Below are 17,093 nucleotides of genomic sequence, written 5' to 3'. Positions count from 1 at the left end.
TATGGCTGAATAATATCCTATTGAATATAAAAACCACATTCCCTTATCTATTCATCTGTTAATGGGCACTTGAGTTGTCATGGTTTCTTTATATCTTTAGTTGTAGATCTTTCTGCTAGTCTTATGGCCTTTCTCAACAATAGCTACTGTTTTAAATAGGAATGAGTAATCAGTATACTGCTGGCTGTATATGAAATACATTATTGCTGTTAACTGTAGTCACCATACTGATATTATGCCCCTATGCTTTACTTCGGAGAAGGCAATGGCACCCCACTCCGGTACTCTTGCCTGGAAAATCCCATGGACCGAGGAGCCTGGTGGGCTGCAGTCCATGGGGTCGCTAAGAGTCGGACACGACTGAATGACTTCACTTTCACTTTTCACTTTCATGCATTGGAGAAGGAAATGGTAACCCACTCCAGTGTTCTTGCCTGGAGAATCCCAGGGACAGGGGAGCCTTGTGGGCTGCCCTCTATGGGGTCACACAGAGTCGGACACGACTAAAATGACTTAGCATGTTTTACTTATTTTATAACTGGAAATTGGTGCCTTATGACCAATTTTATGCATTTCACATCTTCATCTCCCAACTAACCTGATTACCTGCCTCTGTCGACCATGAATCTGTTCTCCAAATCTATGAATTTGTTTTTTTAGATTCCACACATAAGTGAGATCATATGGCATTTGTCTTTCTCTGCATAATTTATTTATGCCCTCAAGATCCACTTATATTGTGGCAAATGGCAACATTTCCTTCTTTTTCTTACGACTGAATAATATTCCATATATGTATATATATATATATATATATATATATATACATAATGCATATTCCTTATCCATTCATCTATAGATGGACATTTAGATTGCTTAATGTTTTGGCTGTTGTGAATAATGCTGTAGTGAACATGGTAGTATATTTGTGAATTCTCACAGGTACTTTAAGGAACAATCAGCATATTTTCCCAAGTCTGGTCATAAAATCACGCTAAATAGCCACCACAGAATAAGAGAAAATAGAAGGCAACTTCCCACTAGTGGGAAGGCAGAAGGCCAGGTTCCACTTCTGAAATAATAGAATTTTCCTTCCTATCTTTTCCCTGGTCCTCTGCCATTTCCATGCACTCTTTCTATTATTTTGTTTTCTCTTTCCTCCCCTGACCCCCACTCTTTTGTAACCTCTTTCTAAATTTTTTTTCTTTTTTCTGTGTTAATAAACTATGTCTCAGTTTTTATCCATTGTTAAATGTGCATATATATTATACATATGTAACATATTGGAGAAGACAATGGCACCCCACTCCAGTACTCTTGCTTGGAAAATCCCATGGACGGAGGAGCCTGGTAGGCTGCAGTCCATGGGGTGGCTAAGAGTCGGACACGACTGAGCGACTTCACTTTCACTTTTCACTTTCATGTATTGGAGAAGGAAATGGCAACCCACTCCAGTGTTCTTGCCTGGAGAATCCCAGGGACGGGGGAGCTTGGTGGGCTGCCGTTTATGGGGTCACACAGAGTCGGACACGACTGAAGCGACTTAGCAGCAGCAGCAGCAACATATAGTATATTTATATGGTATCTACCTTCACAGATACGTATCTATATTCAATGTCTTTATCAAGATAATTAAAAATTTGTTTTTTCCTTTATGGTTTATTACAGGATATTGAATATAATTCCCTGTGCTTTATAGTAGGACCCTGTTGTTTATCTATTTTATATGTAGCAGTTTGTATAAAAGTTGTTTTTTAATTATAATATTTCCTATAACTAGTATTTCTTAGATTCTAAGACTCTCACTGCAACTTTTCCCCTTATTTCCAGAGTTTCAAGCACATAGATGTTAAGTAATATAATAGAAAATTTCCCTTTGATGGATTTAATGTGATTCTACATCTTCAGTATCCTGATTTTGCTTTTAAAAATGTAATACAAATGCAATTTGATTTTTCTATCTATGAAATTTCTTTGCAGATAGTTTTCATTACGGTTCCTGGCTTTCTGATTAACTATACCTTAATCCTTTGGTATCTGGCATCTGTGAATAAATTGCTTTTGAAAACCACCCCATGGTTATTATTTTCAGCTATACTTGTGAGTTTAGATCCCATGCTGACTTCATCTGCTATAAAAGATCTGGGTAGGTATATTTCTCTCTTTTCCTATATTTAAAATATATTCCATGTTTAAATTGTCTAGTTTTAAGATCTTTGTTCATTATAGCTTCTTACTATGTGAAGTGGGGTGCTGGGACACTAAGGTTTGAACATAGAGATTCATTTGGTGATTCTTAGAATAGGATGAAATGCCAGTGGTGGGCTTACTTAGTATTTTAAGTCTTACATTCAGTTGTGGAATGAAAGTGAAAGTTAAAGTCGATCAGTCATGTCCAACTCTTTGTGAGGGCATGAACTATACAGTTCATGGAATTCTCCAGGCCAGAATACTGGAGTGGGTAGCCTTTCCCTTCTCCAGGGGATCTTCCCAACCCAGGGATCAAACCCTGGTTTCCCACATTGCAGGCAGATTTTTTACTAGCTAAGCCACAAAGGAAGCCCAAAGAAAATAATCTGCCTTTTGCATTGGCTGGGAATCCATCCCCAGCCTCCCATGTGGCAAGTGAGAATTCTACCACCAATGCCTTGTAGGGCAGGGCATTATTTGGAATGCTCGACTTCATGCATGCGTCTGCCTTGAGCCAACAGAATAGTTATGGGAGCATTACAATATTGTATGTATTTCATGGTAACATTTTTATTGCCCAACACCTCTTTTCTGTTGAAAATGTTGTTCTTTGGATAATGCTATCTGTAAAAAAAAAAAATTATCTTTTAAGTCTTTGTCACCATTAAGACCAAAGTTCTAAAGAGTCAAAAACAATAAAATCATTAATGATATAGTGTTTTCAGTGTGCACTGTTTTAGGAGAAAGAAACCTCTTTTGAAAAGTAAAATACCAAGTCAGTGTAACCCAGAAAAAAAAAAAAATGCTAAGACTCACATTCAAAAAAAAGGAAAAATTACCTAATTTATGTTTGCTTGACTATTTTTTATAATGAGAATGGAAACATTTGTTTTAAAATAGAATTTTAATGTGGCACATACATGCATACACACCCTCACAGGAACACTTTTTAATGGACAGTTAAAAAGGAAAGAGCTATCTGAGGCAAGTAGAAGGAGAGTAGGGGAGAAATATCAAGTGTATCTATATGAATAAAGAAAAGTCAGATCTTTAAGACAAGGAGATTAAGATTGTATCAGCATCTATCCCCCAACCCTGCTGCTATGGGACTCTGTCAATTCCTGCTCCTTTTCATACTCATAAGATTTGGAGGAGTTCTGTACTACCTGAGAGAATTCCATAATCTTCTTAACTTTATAATCTTAGAGTTTATAAAGTCAAACCATTGACTTCCTGGTTTACCATTGTTGAATTTAAATCATTTCTTTGGATTTACTTACAAAGTTATTCTTGTAATCTTTGGTCATCTTGCCGTTACTTTTGGAATTTTGCTTTTCTCCTCATTTTGCATCATTTTTAAAGTATAAAACATTTATTTTTCTCTTGGAAATATTTTTGCCTGAGTTTTCACAGAAAGACTTTTATATATTTTTTATTTCATTCTCAACAATAAAATCTGGCCAGGCCTAATGTTTGGAGTACCTGGATACATTCACATTGTCTTGAGCTTTTTATGATCTATTGACTCCTCTTATGCTCCTTGTCTTTATTTCCAAATATTCATTTTGTTATAGCCCTATTTTCTAAGATGAAATAGTTATACAACAGTATCAGTTAGGGTTTGTTTTTGTCTTTGCCTTTGACTAAAAATAACTCCAAAGAGTAGTGGCTTAAAACTACGATCATTTTTTATTTCTCATGAGTTTGGTAGCTTTGATGGTATGAACTGGGTTCTGCTGATCTTGGCTAGGCTCACTAATGAATTTGCAGTCAGCTAGAGGGTTATCTGGGAGCTAAATGATCTAGAATGGCCTCACCCAGAAGATCATTTCTCCCATATTATTTCTCACATTCTTCCAGAAGAGTAGCCAGGAAATTCTGCCATGATGGTGGCGGGGATCTAAGAGAGTAGAAGCAGAAATCTTTCTCAAGCCTCTCCTTGTATAAAGTCTTATTAAAAAAAAAAAATCTCTTTGGTGATATAAACTTCAGTCTTATGCAGAAGGCATGAATGCAGAGACAGGTGAGGAATTAGATCATGAAGGCAATGAGTTTCTACAGGGACAGACTGCCTTGGCTTTGCTTCTTTTCCAGTAGCATACTTACTGTATTAGATTGTGATCAGAAGGATAGGCTGATTGGTTCAAGAAAGGTTTTTACCATTTCCTTAATAATATTTCCTTCCTATGGACATTTTGAAAGTTATTAAAGAAGTTCAGTTATAGTGTTGCCCCACAGGAACATTGAATGGCAAAGAAAGAAAGAAAGAATAATTGATAGATATCTAAACTTGGAATAATATCATAAATGGAGGAGATTAAGATGGAAATATATCAGAATGCTCACCATTAATGGAATTTGATTTCTAAAACCATTGAAAGTGATGTATGAGAAAGTCAGACAATTACTAATTACAGTCTGACTACCTGGACAACTGCATTAATACTTTGGTTAGTTACCATGGTATAGAGCTTTGGTTTATAAGTCTGCCTTATCCCTCTACTATCATTTTTTTGTCTTGTCTTAAATGCATGGTGTACATATTTATATAGACCAAGTCTCAGAATTAAAAAATAATAAATTTCACATTTTCATCTGTACTTTGAAACAAGAAATGAGAGCTCTAGTTGATTATCTTACATAAAACAAGCTCCCCCTGGTGAATCAGTGGCAAAGAGTTGCCTGCCAATGCAGGCGATGCAAGTTCTATTCCCTTGGAAGATTCCTTGGAATAGGAAATGGCAACCCATTCCAGTATTCTTGCCTGAAAAATCCTATGGACAGAGGATCCTAGGACTCTTAAGAGTCTTTTCCAGCACTAAAATTCAAAAGAATCAATTCTTTGGCACTCAGCCTTCCTTATGGTCCAAGTCTCACATTCATACAGGACTACTGGAAAAACCATTTGTGTGTGCGCTTAGTCGTGTCCTAGTCTTTGGTTCCTCTCTCCATGGGATTTTCCAGGCAAGAATACTGGAGGGGGTTGCCATTTCCTTCTCCAATGAATCTTCCCGACTCAGGGATTGAACCCATGTCTCTTGTGTCTCCTACATTGGCAGGCAGATTCTTTACCACTGTGCCACCCAGGAAGCTCCTTTATTGGAAAAGCCATAGTTTTGACTATACAGACCTTTGTCAGTAAAGTGATGTCTCTGCTTTTTAATATGCTAGGTTTGTCATCACTTTTCTTCCAAGAAGCAAGCATCTTTTATTTATTTATTTAACTTAAATTTATTTATTTTAATTGGAGGCTAATTACTTTACAATATTGTATTGGTTTTGCCATACATCAACATGAATCCTCCACGGGTGTACACATTTTCCCCATCCTGAACCCCCCTCCCACCTCCCTCCCCGTACCATCCCTCTGGGTCATCCCAGTGCACCAGCCCCAAGCGTCTTTTAATTTTATCATCTATATTGATTTTGGAGTCCAAGAAAATAAAATTTGCCACTGTTTCCACTTTTTCCCTATTTGCCATGAAGTGATGGGACCAGATCTTAGTTTCTGAATGTTGAGTTTTAAGCCAGCTTTTTCACTCTCCTCTTTTATGCTCATCAAGAGACTCTTTAGGTCCTCTTCAGTTTCTGCCATTAGAGTGATATCATCTGTATATCTGAGGTTGTTGATATTTCTCCTGGCAATCTTGATTCAAGCTTGTAATTTATTCAACCCAGAATTTTACATGATGTACACTGTATATAAGTTAAATAAGCAGGGTGACAACATACAGCCTTGAGGTACTCTTTTCCCAATTTTGAACCAGTCTGTTTTTTCATGTCCAATTCTAACTCTTTCTTCTTTACTTAAATACAGTTTTCTCAGGAGGCAGATTAGGGGGTCTGGTATTCCCATCTCTTTAAGAATTTCCACAGTTTGTTGTGATCCAGAAGTCAAAGGCTTAGCAGAAACAATGAAGCAGAAGTGGATATTTTTCTGGAATTTCCTTGGTTTTTCTCTGACCCAATAAATGTTAGCAATTTGATCTCTGGTTCCTCTGCCTTTTCTAAACCTAGCTTGTATATCTGAAAGTTCTTGGTTCATGTACTGTTGAAGCCTAGCTTGAAGGATTTTGAGCATTATCTTGCTGGTATGAGATAAGCGCAATTGATGTATGGATGTGAGAGTTGGACTGTGAAGAAGGCTGAGCCCCTAAGAATTGATGCTTTTGAACTGTGGCATTGGAGAAGACTCTTGAGAGTCCCTTGGACTGCAAGGAGATCCAACCAGTCCAATCTGAAGGAGATCAGCCCTGGGATTTCTTTGGAAGGAATGATGCTAAAGCTGAAACTCCAGTACTTTGGCCACATCATGCGAAGAGTTGACTCATTGGAAAAGACTCTGATGCTGGGAGGGATTGGGGGCAGGAGGAGAAGGGGACGACAGAGGATGAGATGGCTGGATGGCATCGCTGACTCAATGGATGTGAGTCTGAGTGAAGTCCGGGAGTTGGTGATGGACAGGGAGGCCTGGCGTGCTGCGATTCATGGGGTCGCAAAGAGTCGGACACGACTGAGCGACTGATCTGATCTGATTTGATGGTAGTTTGAACATTCTTTAGCATTGCCTTTCTTTGGGATTGGAATGAAAACTGATTTTTTCCAGTCCTCTGGCCATCCTTGGGTTTTCCAAATTTGATAGTATATTGAATGTGGCACTTTAACAGTATCATCTTTTAGGATTTTAAATAACTCAGCTGGAATTCTATCACCTCCAATAGCTTTGTTCATAATAATGCTTCCTAAAAGTTCACTTAGAGTTCACACTCCAAGATGTCTGGCTGTAGGTAAGTGACCACACCGTCATGTTTATCTGGGTCTTTAAGACCTCTATATTCTCGCCACCTCTTCCTAATCTCTTCTGCCTCTGTTAGGTCCTTACCATTTCTGTCCTTTATCATGCCCATTCTTGCATGAAATGTTCCCTTGGTACCTCCAGTTTTCTTGAGTGAAGTAAGCCAGAAAGAAAAACACCAATACAGTATACTAACGCATATATATGGAATTTAGAAAGATGGTAACAATAACCCTGTGTACGGGACAGCAAAAGAGACACTGATGTATAGATCAGTTTTATGGACTCTGTGGGAGAGGGAGAGGGTGGGGAGATTTGGGAGAATGGCATTTAAACATGTAAAATATCATGTATGAAACGAGTTGCCAGTCCAGGTTCGATGCACGATACTGGATGCTTGGGGCTAGTGCACTGGGACGACCCAGAGGGATGGTATGGGGAGGGAGGAGGGAGGAGGGTTCAGGATGGGGAACACATGTATACCTGTGGCGGATTCATTTTGATATTTGGCAAAACTAATACAATTATGTAAAGTTTAAAAATAAAATAAAATTAAAAAAAAAACTTTCCCATTCTATTGTTCCCTCTATTTCTTTGTATTGTTCAGTTCAGAAGACTCTCTTATCTCTCCTTGCCATCTCTGGAACTCTGAAATCGATTGGGTATATCTTTTCTTTTCTCCTTTGCTTTTGGCATCTCTTCTTTTCTCAGCTATTTGTAAGGCCTTCTCAGACAACCATTTTGCCCTCTTGCATTTCTTTTTCTTGGGGATGGTCTTGATCCCTGTCTCCTATACAATGTCATGAACTTCCTTCCATAGTTCTTCAGGCATTCTATCAGATCTAATCCCTTGAATTTATTTGTCACCTCCTCTGTATAATCATAAGGGATTTAACTTAGGTCATACTTGAATGGTCTAGTGGTTTTCCCTACTTTCTTCAATTTAAATCTGAATTTTGCAATAAAGATCTCATGATGTGAGCCACAGTCAGCTCCAGGTCTTGTTTTTGCTGGCTGTATAGAGCTTCTCCATCCTGGCTGCAAAGAATATAATGACTCTGATTTCGGTATTGACTATCTGGTGATGTCCATGTGTAGAGTCATGTCTGGTGTTGCTGGAAGAGGGTGTTTGCTACATCCAGAGTGTTCTTTCAGCAAAACTCTATTAGCCTTTGTCCTGCTTCAATTTGTATTCCAAGGCCAAACTTGCCTGTTTTTCCAGGTATTTCTTGACTTCCTACTTTTGCATTCCAACCCCCTGTGATGAAAAGACATCATTTTTTTGGTGTTAGTTCTAGAACGTCTTATAGATCTTAATAGACTGTTTGAGTACAGCTTCTTCAGCATTAGTGCTTGGGGCATAGACTTGGATACTGTGATGTTGAATGGTTTGCCTTGGAAATGAACTGAGATCATTCTGTTGTTTTTGAAGTTACACCCAAGTACTGCATTTCATACTCTTTTGTCAACTATGAGGGCCACTCCATTTCTTCTAAGGAATTCTTGCCCACAGTAGTAGATATAATGGTCATCTGAGTTAAATTCACCCATTCCTGTCCATTTTAGTTTGCAAGAATACTGGAGTGGGTAGCCATTCCCTTCTCCAGGGAATCTTCTCAACCCAGGGGTTGAACCCAAGTCTCCTGCACTGCAGGCAGATTAGTTACCATCTGAGCCACCAGGGAAGCCCTTTCTTTGATGCCTAATCAACCACAATTAATTTGGTACTTACTCATAATGATCTAGGCTTGTAAGTTAATACATAATGAAATCTTCTTGAACAGATTTTACAAACATGACTAACGTATATTTAAGTATGTAGAAAAAGTACATGATATAAATCCATGGCTGAAAATATCATTCTACTTGTTGATAAATTCTGTTCTTTAATATTTATGAAAATTTTTCCCTCCTTAAAAAATTTTTTTTCCCTCTGTAGGTCTTTCTAGAAGCCTCGTCAGTTTAATTAATGGAGAAAGTCTGATGACCTCTGTAATGTCTTTAATTACATTCACTGTTATTGTGAATATTGACCTTAGCTTGCACAAAAATACGATCCAGTCCTTAGGTAAGAACCTATTTTTTCCTAATTTTTTTAAAATTAGAATCCCATATTTTCTGAAATCTTAATTTCTTAAAACTAGAATACTGTATTTTCTGACCTCTGACATGGATTTTATAATACCAAAATTACACTTATGCAAACATAATCATATTAGTATAATTATTGGCCATTTACAAAGAGGTAACAAACATCCCTTATTTAATATTGGTTATGGTTTTGTTGTGAGGCTAAGTTGGGACTTTTCATGAGGATGCCTATAGAAGCAACATTCCTCAGACCTAGACTGAACCAGAATTATTGATAACAAGAGTGAGAGAATTTTTTTACCTGCCAAAGATGAACTCAAAAGACGAGTTGAGTAGAGAATCCAACAGTGCCAAGGGGAGGTGTCTTCCCTTCCCTTTACTCTGTGACCATCTCCCTGCAGGCAACACAGAAAGCTGTCAGCTCAGGGAGAAAGTGTGAGTTATATGGCCATCTACAGGGCCTGAGCACAGTGCTTATAAGCAGAGAGATTTTAAAATGTCTAGAAGTTCATTTGCCACATTCAAATAGTCCTGAACCATACGTATTTTGTGCTTTATCATGTGTATGTGCATGCATGTGTATATAAGGTAAGTGATGTATGCACACTGCAATGAGTGATTATAAAGTATACAGATGAGTAATTATGACTTGGGACAAAAAATACAGTTGTCAGAACTCCTGTGAGCATCTTATATACCCCTTCCTAATCAAAACCTCATCCTTTCAGTAGTTTAGAGTGTAGTCTCAACAAAATTGGAAATAAAGAAGTTATAATTGACACCACAGAAACACAAAGGACCATAAGAGGCTACTTACTACAGGCAACTATATGCCACTAAAATGGACAAATTCTTAGAAAGATACATTCTCCCAAGATCAGACCAGGAAGAAATTGAAAATATGAATAAACTGACTACAAGTACTGAAATTGAATCTGTGATTTCAAAAACCAAAGAAACAGAAGTCCAAGACCAGATGGCTTCACAGGTGAATTCTATGGAACATTTAGAAAAGAATTAACACCTATCCTTTTGAAACTATTTCAAAAAATTACAGAGGAAAGTACACTTCCAAACTTACTCTGCAAGACCACCATCACCCTGATACCACAACCAGACAAAGATACTACAAAAGAGAGAAAATTACAGACCAATATCACTGATGAACATAGATGCAAAAATCTCAGCCAAACAATAGCAAACCAAATCAAGCAATACATTAAAAAGGTCCTATCAGTTCGGTTCAGTTCAGTTGCTCAGTCGTGTCCGACTCTTTGTGACCCCATGAATCGCAGCACGCCAGGCCTCCCTGTCCATCACCAACTCCCGGAGCTCACTGAGACTCATGTCCATCGAGTCAGTGATGCCATCCAGCCATCTCATCCTCTGTCGTCCCCTTCTCCTCCTGCCCCAATCCCTCCCAGCATCAGAGTCTTTTCCAACGAATCAACTCTTTGCATGAGGTGGCCAAAGTACTGGAGTTTCAGCTTTAGCATCATTCCTTTCAAAGAAATCCCAGGGCTGGTCTCCTTCAAAATGGTCAACACCGAAATCAGATTGATTATATTCTTTGCAGTCAAAGATGGAGAAGCTCTATACAGTCAACAAAAACAAGACCAGGAGCTGACTGTGGCTCAGATCATGAACTCCTTATTGCCACATTCAGACTTAAATTGAAGAAAGTAGGGAAAACCACTAGACCATTCAGGTATGACCTAAATCAAATCCCTTATGATTATACAGTGGAAGTGATAAATAGATTTAAGGGCCTAGATCTGATAGATAGAGTGCCTGATGAACTATGGACGAAGGTTGGTGACATTGTACAGGAGACAGGGATCAAGACCATCCCCATGGAAAGGAAATGCAAAAAAGCAAAATGGCTGTCTGGGGAGGCCTTACAAATAGCTGTGAAAAGAAGAGAAGTGAAAAGCAAAGGAGAAAAGGAAAGATATAAGCATGTGAATGCAGAGTTCCAAAGAATAGCAAGGAGAGATAAGAAAGCCTTCCTCAGTGATCAATGCAAGGAAATAGAGGAAAACAACAGAATGGGAAAGACTAGAGATCTCTTCAAGAAAATTAGAGATACCAAGGGAACATTTCACGCAAAGAATCACCTTACTCATGTCTTTCTCAAGGCCTGGTCCAGGCCATGGACAACTACCCAACTTTGGCATAAGAAGCATCTACTTTCAGCCTTGTTTTTTGTATCCAATTAGTTTACTCAAGCCATGGCAGTTTAGAATATCTGTTGTGATCCTAGAACCCCAGTTTAGCAGAACAAGGTACATCCTCTTTAAATGCTTCATATAACCTTTCTGTGGTGTGTGAGAAAACCAAACTACATACATAGAATATTTTCCAAAATGCAGAGTACAAAAAGAAGTGACAGAATACAGTACTCAGAGAGTTTTTACCATAACACCTGCTGCAGATATGGCCTTCCCATAGAGGACTGAGGTGAGGAAAAAGGAAATGTTTATATTCAAAAGCATCTTAAAAGCTCAAAAACCATCCTTGGGGGAAACTGAGAAATGTAAAGTGTAGTCATACATGCTGGTCAGAAGGATCAAAGTCCAGCCTCTATACCTGATCTAGTATTATGTGCAAGCTGCTCAGTGATGTCCAGCTCTTTGCAATCCCATGGACTGTAGCCCATCAGGCTCCTTTGTCAATGGAATTCTCCAGGCAAGAATCCTGGAATGGGTTTCCATTCCCTTCTCCAGGGGATTCTTCCAAACCCAGGTATTGAACCCAGGTCTCCTGCATTGCAGGCATATTCCTTACTATCTGAGCCACCAGAGAAGCCTGATCTAGTGTTATATGAGGTCCCATTTAAGATAGTAAATACCACTCATATTACTGAGTCCAAGCTTACTCTGCTCACCACATAAATAAATCCAAGAGACAGGTATTGAGGCAAGGAATATGAGTATATTTAGAAAGCTAGCTGACTGAGAAGATGGCAGACTAATGTCTCAAAATAACCATCTTATCAAGGTCTTAATGCCAGGTTCTTTTACAGAACAGGAGTGGGGGGAGGTAAGGGGATAAAGTAAAAGGCCATTAATCTTACAGATATCTCCTGGAATGGCTAGCCTCAGGGAGTGAATGTGTCCATTTTTTCTTTCCTATAGCCATCCACAGGTGGACATGGTCCTAAACAAAGGCATTTTGGTTTAACATTCAGGCAGAGAGGCAGGGTTCCCTGAGGGAGGCCACTCCATATGAACAGTATCCTTTTAATGAATAAAAGTAGTGGGAAGCAATGGTTAAAGTTAAAGAAACAGATCCAACATGGAGTCAGTTCTTCCCTATAACAATCATAGAATTTCAGGGAACTTTATCAGAGATGATATCCACAATATAATCAAAAGAACTCTCTATTCACTGGGGAATGAAAAATAAAGAGACAAAGAAAAATACTTATGTGGAAGATAATTCATTCAATAACCCAACAATTATTTGTTGATATGTACTAAGTGATAGCTCCTATTGTAGGCCCTGATGTTTCAGCCATGAACATAACTGTTCTTGCTTTTGTAGAGCTTGTGCCTCACAATTTTGACAATAATCAATGTAATAGAATTTTGCTTTTGTTTAGGTTCCAGACGATTAAAAACTGTTAAGTAATCACTCTTAAAATAGTAATAGTAACAACGACAATAAAACAGAAGGTCTGCTCTAGTATGACAACAGTGAATTTATTTTCTTCACCATTCAGACTTTCTCTGAATTTTTAGTAGAAGAATTCCTCTTAAGAAAGATGTTTGATAAGTTTTACTGGTATTTTATTTATATCCATTGGCATAATTGTGAAACAGTAATTTTCCTAGTATTGTATTGTATTGTTTGGTCACTCAGTCATGTACGACTCTGTGACCCCATGGACTGTAGCATGCCAGGCTTCCCTGTCCTTCACCATCTCCCGGAGATTGCTCAAACTGATGTCTGTTGAATCAGTGATGCTATCAACTATCTCATCCTCTATTGTCCCCTTCTCCTCCTGCCTTCAGTCTCTCCCAGCATCACTGTCTCTGCTAATAAATCAGCTCTTTGCATCAGATGGCCAAAGTATTGGAGCTTCAGCTTCAGCATCAGTCCTTCCAATGAATATTCAGGATTGGTTTCCTTCAAAATTGATTGGTTTGATCTACTTGCAGTCCAAGGCACTCTCAAGAGTCTTCTCCAATACTGCAGTTTCTTAGTAATCATTATTTTATAACTTGTAATTATTTAAACAGTGTTGCTATATCTTTGAAAGTGTTAGTCTTTCAGTCATGTCTGACTCTTTGTGACCCCATTGTCTGTAGCCCACCAGGTTCCTCTGTCCATGGAATTCTCTAGGCAAGAATACTGGAGTGGGTAGCCATTCCCTTCTTTAGGGGATCTTCCCAACACAGAGATCAAAGTCAGGTCTCCCACATTGCAGACAGATTCTTTACCATCTGAGCCACCAGGCAAGCCCAGAGTCACCAGAGAAGCTCTACTGTATCTTTGAAGTGAGCATGTTTCATAATAGAAAAAAAACAAGAAGAGCTATTGTACTCAGAGTTCCTACTTTTCCTTCTTGTATGTTAGAAGATTAAGAACATTGTAAGAAATAATGGATTTGCTTTGAGGCATTTCCCGGCCTAGTAAATCCATCCAGTAAATATTTTATTCTTTAAGAGCTCTTTTGCTTTTTTAAAAGAGAAAGCATCTTTTAAACTTGGTCTTTTAACTCCAGTTCTCTGCATCTTCTGAAATCAGAGTCAGTATCCAGCATATGTTTCATTTACAGGAGGCACTGGATTCCTAAAACTATCACCATAGTCAACCCCATTCCTAGATTGGACAGGACCTAGAGTCATTCATAAAATTCTCTCAAGTTCACACTATCCCTACAAGTGTTAAATTTTTCTGCTTGGCACATCTAGAAACCATGGCTCTCTTTCAGTCATAGGAATGAGACTAGGTAGAGAAGGAATTTGGATAACCTCAGGCATCTTAACAGTGCCGTCTCTACCAGTGGACATCTATGATTAAGGATTCATAAAAGGATTCTTTCTTCTTCATTTCACCACCTCAGAGCACTGTTCTGGGATTTACTTCCCCAAATTTAGCCTTGTTTTTTGATGTGGTTGCTATTGCTGTTTTCTGTTGGCCATCCTTCATTTTGGTTTTGTTCTTGCTCTTCTCATATGCTATTGAAGTTGACCCTTCAGGCTTTTCTGCACCTAAGACCCACTTTCATCTGTGATTTAAAACTTTTCTCCTTTCTTCCTCACCCTACAAAAATGAGAAGGACTTCCTCATCCACTGAAAATGCCTGATTGCAGCCATCAATGCCCTCAAGGGTTTAGGCTTCCTGTTTATCTGGGAAGGGCATCATAATGACTGTTGAAAGAAATTTGGCAAAACATAACAGTATCAGTATGGGATCAACTATCCATTAGTGTAGTAATTCCACTTCTGGGGCCTAAGGAAGTAATCAGAGAAGTACAAAAATGTATGTATAGAAATATACACCACACCATTGCTTATCGGGAGAAAAACTGGAAACAATGAAATGTCCAATAGTAAGGAACCAATTGGATTGGTTTGGCAGGCCAATACAATACAAGAGATTCACTTAGCTGTGACCCAGAGGCATTCCTTTTTTTTTTTTTTTTTAATTTCTTGTGTATATAATTTTAGACGTGGATTCTAAATTCCATGAAGTTAGAGAGCTTCTACTTCTTATTCATTATTGTTTTTCCAAAATGTATTACACATTTTGGAACTAAATAAATATATATTCCTGAATTGGGACTTAAAAAGCTCTTAAATTAAACTGGTCAAATTTTATCAATTTAATTGTGACTTTTGACGTTTGAAAAGAAACTCTTTCAACTTAAGAATAAGAAAATACCCTACATCTATCCCAAAGGCTATGAGCTATTTTAAAAGATAATGTCAGAAACAAAAGTTGACCCAGATTATCATTTGAAATTAAAAGCACATACATTCTATTAATTATTTTTTAATTTATTCCCTTTTCTTTCAGCCTATATCATCATGAGAGAAATTTGGTTACATCTTATAGTAAGTTTCTCGTTTGGAATTGTTAGTTCAAAACTGATTCAACTATGGATGTCTACTGTTTTTGGAGAGGATGTCAATCATATAAGTCTCAGCTTTTCATTTCTGTACCTCATCTTTTATATTTGTAAGTAAGGGGACTATGCCTAAAATTAAATAATATAAAAAGGTTCAAATTAAAGATATAAAGATGTGGGAAATATTTACCAGGTAAAAAGCAAAAACAAAAACAAAAAACCACCATGCAACTGATCTAGAAGGAATATTTTTGTAAAAAATTTATCAAAAGACATTAAAAATATTAATATGTATACAATAGGAAACAATGTACCAAGGTACATAAAGGCAATTATAATAAGAGAAACTTGACAAAACCGTAATTACAAGGAGAAACTTTAACAGGCCTTTCCTAAATAATTTCATAACCAATTGGATTAAAAAAATGACTATGGCTATGATTTATATGAAAACTTAAATGCTTGGTTCCTAAGATATATAGAAAGTTTTATCTTCCAAAACAGAGTGCTTATTCTTTACACATACCTATAGGCATTAACAGAAATCAACTAGACTAGAAGAACATATCAATAAAATTTCAAACATTATTCAGCCACAGTGCAATTTAATGCTTACTTCAAAAGGAAGATCTTTAAAAATGAATATTCTAACTACCTGAAATTGAAAAAAAAACTGTCTTGGTAACTCTTAGATCAAGAAGGTAATAAAAATAGAAGTTACAGATCAAGGAAGGCTAATATTAAAAATTCTATCACATTACTAATCCATTTACCACAACTCCCCTCTCACAGAGGCACAGCAGACAATGATAACCATATCGCTGTTTCCTGATACTGCCTCAGAATCACTTTCTATTCATCCCTTTAGACAGCTCTACAAATGATTTGAAGTTGGCATGTGTGATAATACCAACTTCCCAACTGACTCTTTATCTTTCCATTACATATAAGAATAAGACAATGTTGCTTAGCCTCATATCCATGATTAAAAATAATTCTGGAAGCTCTAGTTAATATAATAAGAAAAAATCAAGTTTATACATATTTTAAAGAAAAAATGGTTACATTAGTCACAACATTTTAGAGTATATAAAAACCCAAGAGACAATTAATAAACTAAGATAGCAAGGCTCTTTAATGGTTTGATAAAAGATAAATATTTTAAAAATTTATAAATCAAATAACATTCTTACAAACCAGCAGTAACTAGTTACAAGGGCTTCCCCGGTGGCTCAACAGGTGAAGAATCCACCTGCAATCCTGGAGATACAGGAGATGCAGTTCTCTCCCTGGGTCAGGAAGATCCCCTGGAGAAGGAGAGGGTAACCCACGCCAGCATTCTTGCCTGGAGAATCCCATGAAAAAGGAGCCTGGCAGGCTACAGTTCATAGGGTCAGAAAGATTTGGACACAACTGAAGTGACTGAGCACACACACACACAACTAGTATAAAACATAATGAAAATTGAGTCTCTTTACATTGACAAAAAAGTTAGAAAATATCAAGGAATAAACTTAAAATTTGGATCCAAACAGAAAACTACACAAGTTTTCTGAGAAGTAAAAATTTCAGTAGAGACAAAAGAAAACTTCTTTGTAGAAATGCTAGAGCAATAGAATTCATTATTTTCATGTCTGAGAAAGGAAAGGCATAACATAGATATTTGAGGTTTCCAAACCAATCTGGATTTAAGCCAATTATAATCTAGTGAGTTTACAGAATCCATTAATGACTTAATAAATAGTGACAGAATGATCAGCCAGTACGAATGCATTCACTATGCACTACCTTGTACATACCTAAACCTACAAAGCATATATTTCAGCAAATATAATTCCCTTTAACATCATCAAGTAAGTAAGAATAGCCTCAAGATTAAGGGTTAAAATAAATGATGAGAAACCTTCTTAGATTATACTGTATGGGTGAATGTTATT

At 37.4% G+C, this 17,093-nt stretch overlaps 1 protein-coding gene across 5 annotated transcripts in view; it reads left to right on the top strand.

The window, feature by feature from the left end:
- SLC9C1 (solute carrier family 9 member C1) overlaps window positions 1–17,093 on the top strand; it is a 114,669-nt gene that overhangs the window by 15,963 nt on the left and 81,613 nt on the right. For 4 of the 5 annotated variants that reach the window (XM_070787704.1, XM_070787718.1, XM_070787709.1 and 1 more), the window contains 3 exons: window positions 1,981–2,146; window positions 8,925–9,053; window positions 15,105–15,266. In XM_070787704.1, coding sequence (XP_070643805.1) covers window positions 1,981–2,146; window positions 8,925–9,053; window positions 15,105–15,266 — 457 coding nt within the window. The remainder of the gene's footprint in view (window positions 1–1,980; window positions 2,147–8,924; window positions 9,054–15,104; window positions 15,267–17,093) is intronic. The other variant, XM_070787726.1, reaches the window with a different exon arrangement.

The sequence above is a fragment of the Bos indicus genome, chromosome 1 (assembly GCF_029378745.1).
Source record: "Bos indicus isolate NIAB-ARS_2022 breed Sahiwal x Tharparkar chromosome 1, NIAB-ARS_B.indTharparkar_mat_pri_1.0, whole genome shotgun sequence".
Lineage (NCBI taxonomy): Eukaryota > Metazoa > Chordata > Mammalia > Artiodactyla > Bovidae > Bos > Bos indicus.
Note: the sequence above shows the minus strand (reverse complement) of the source record. Positions and strands in the feature narration are given on the sequence as shown.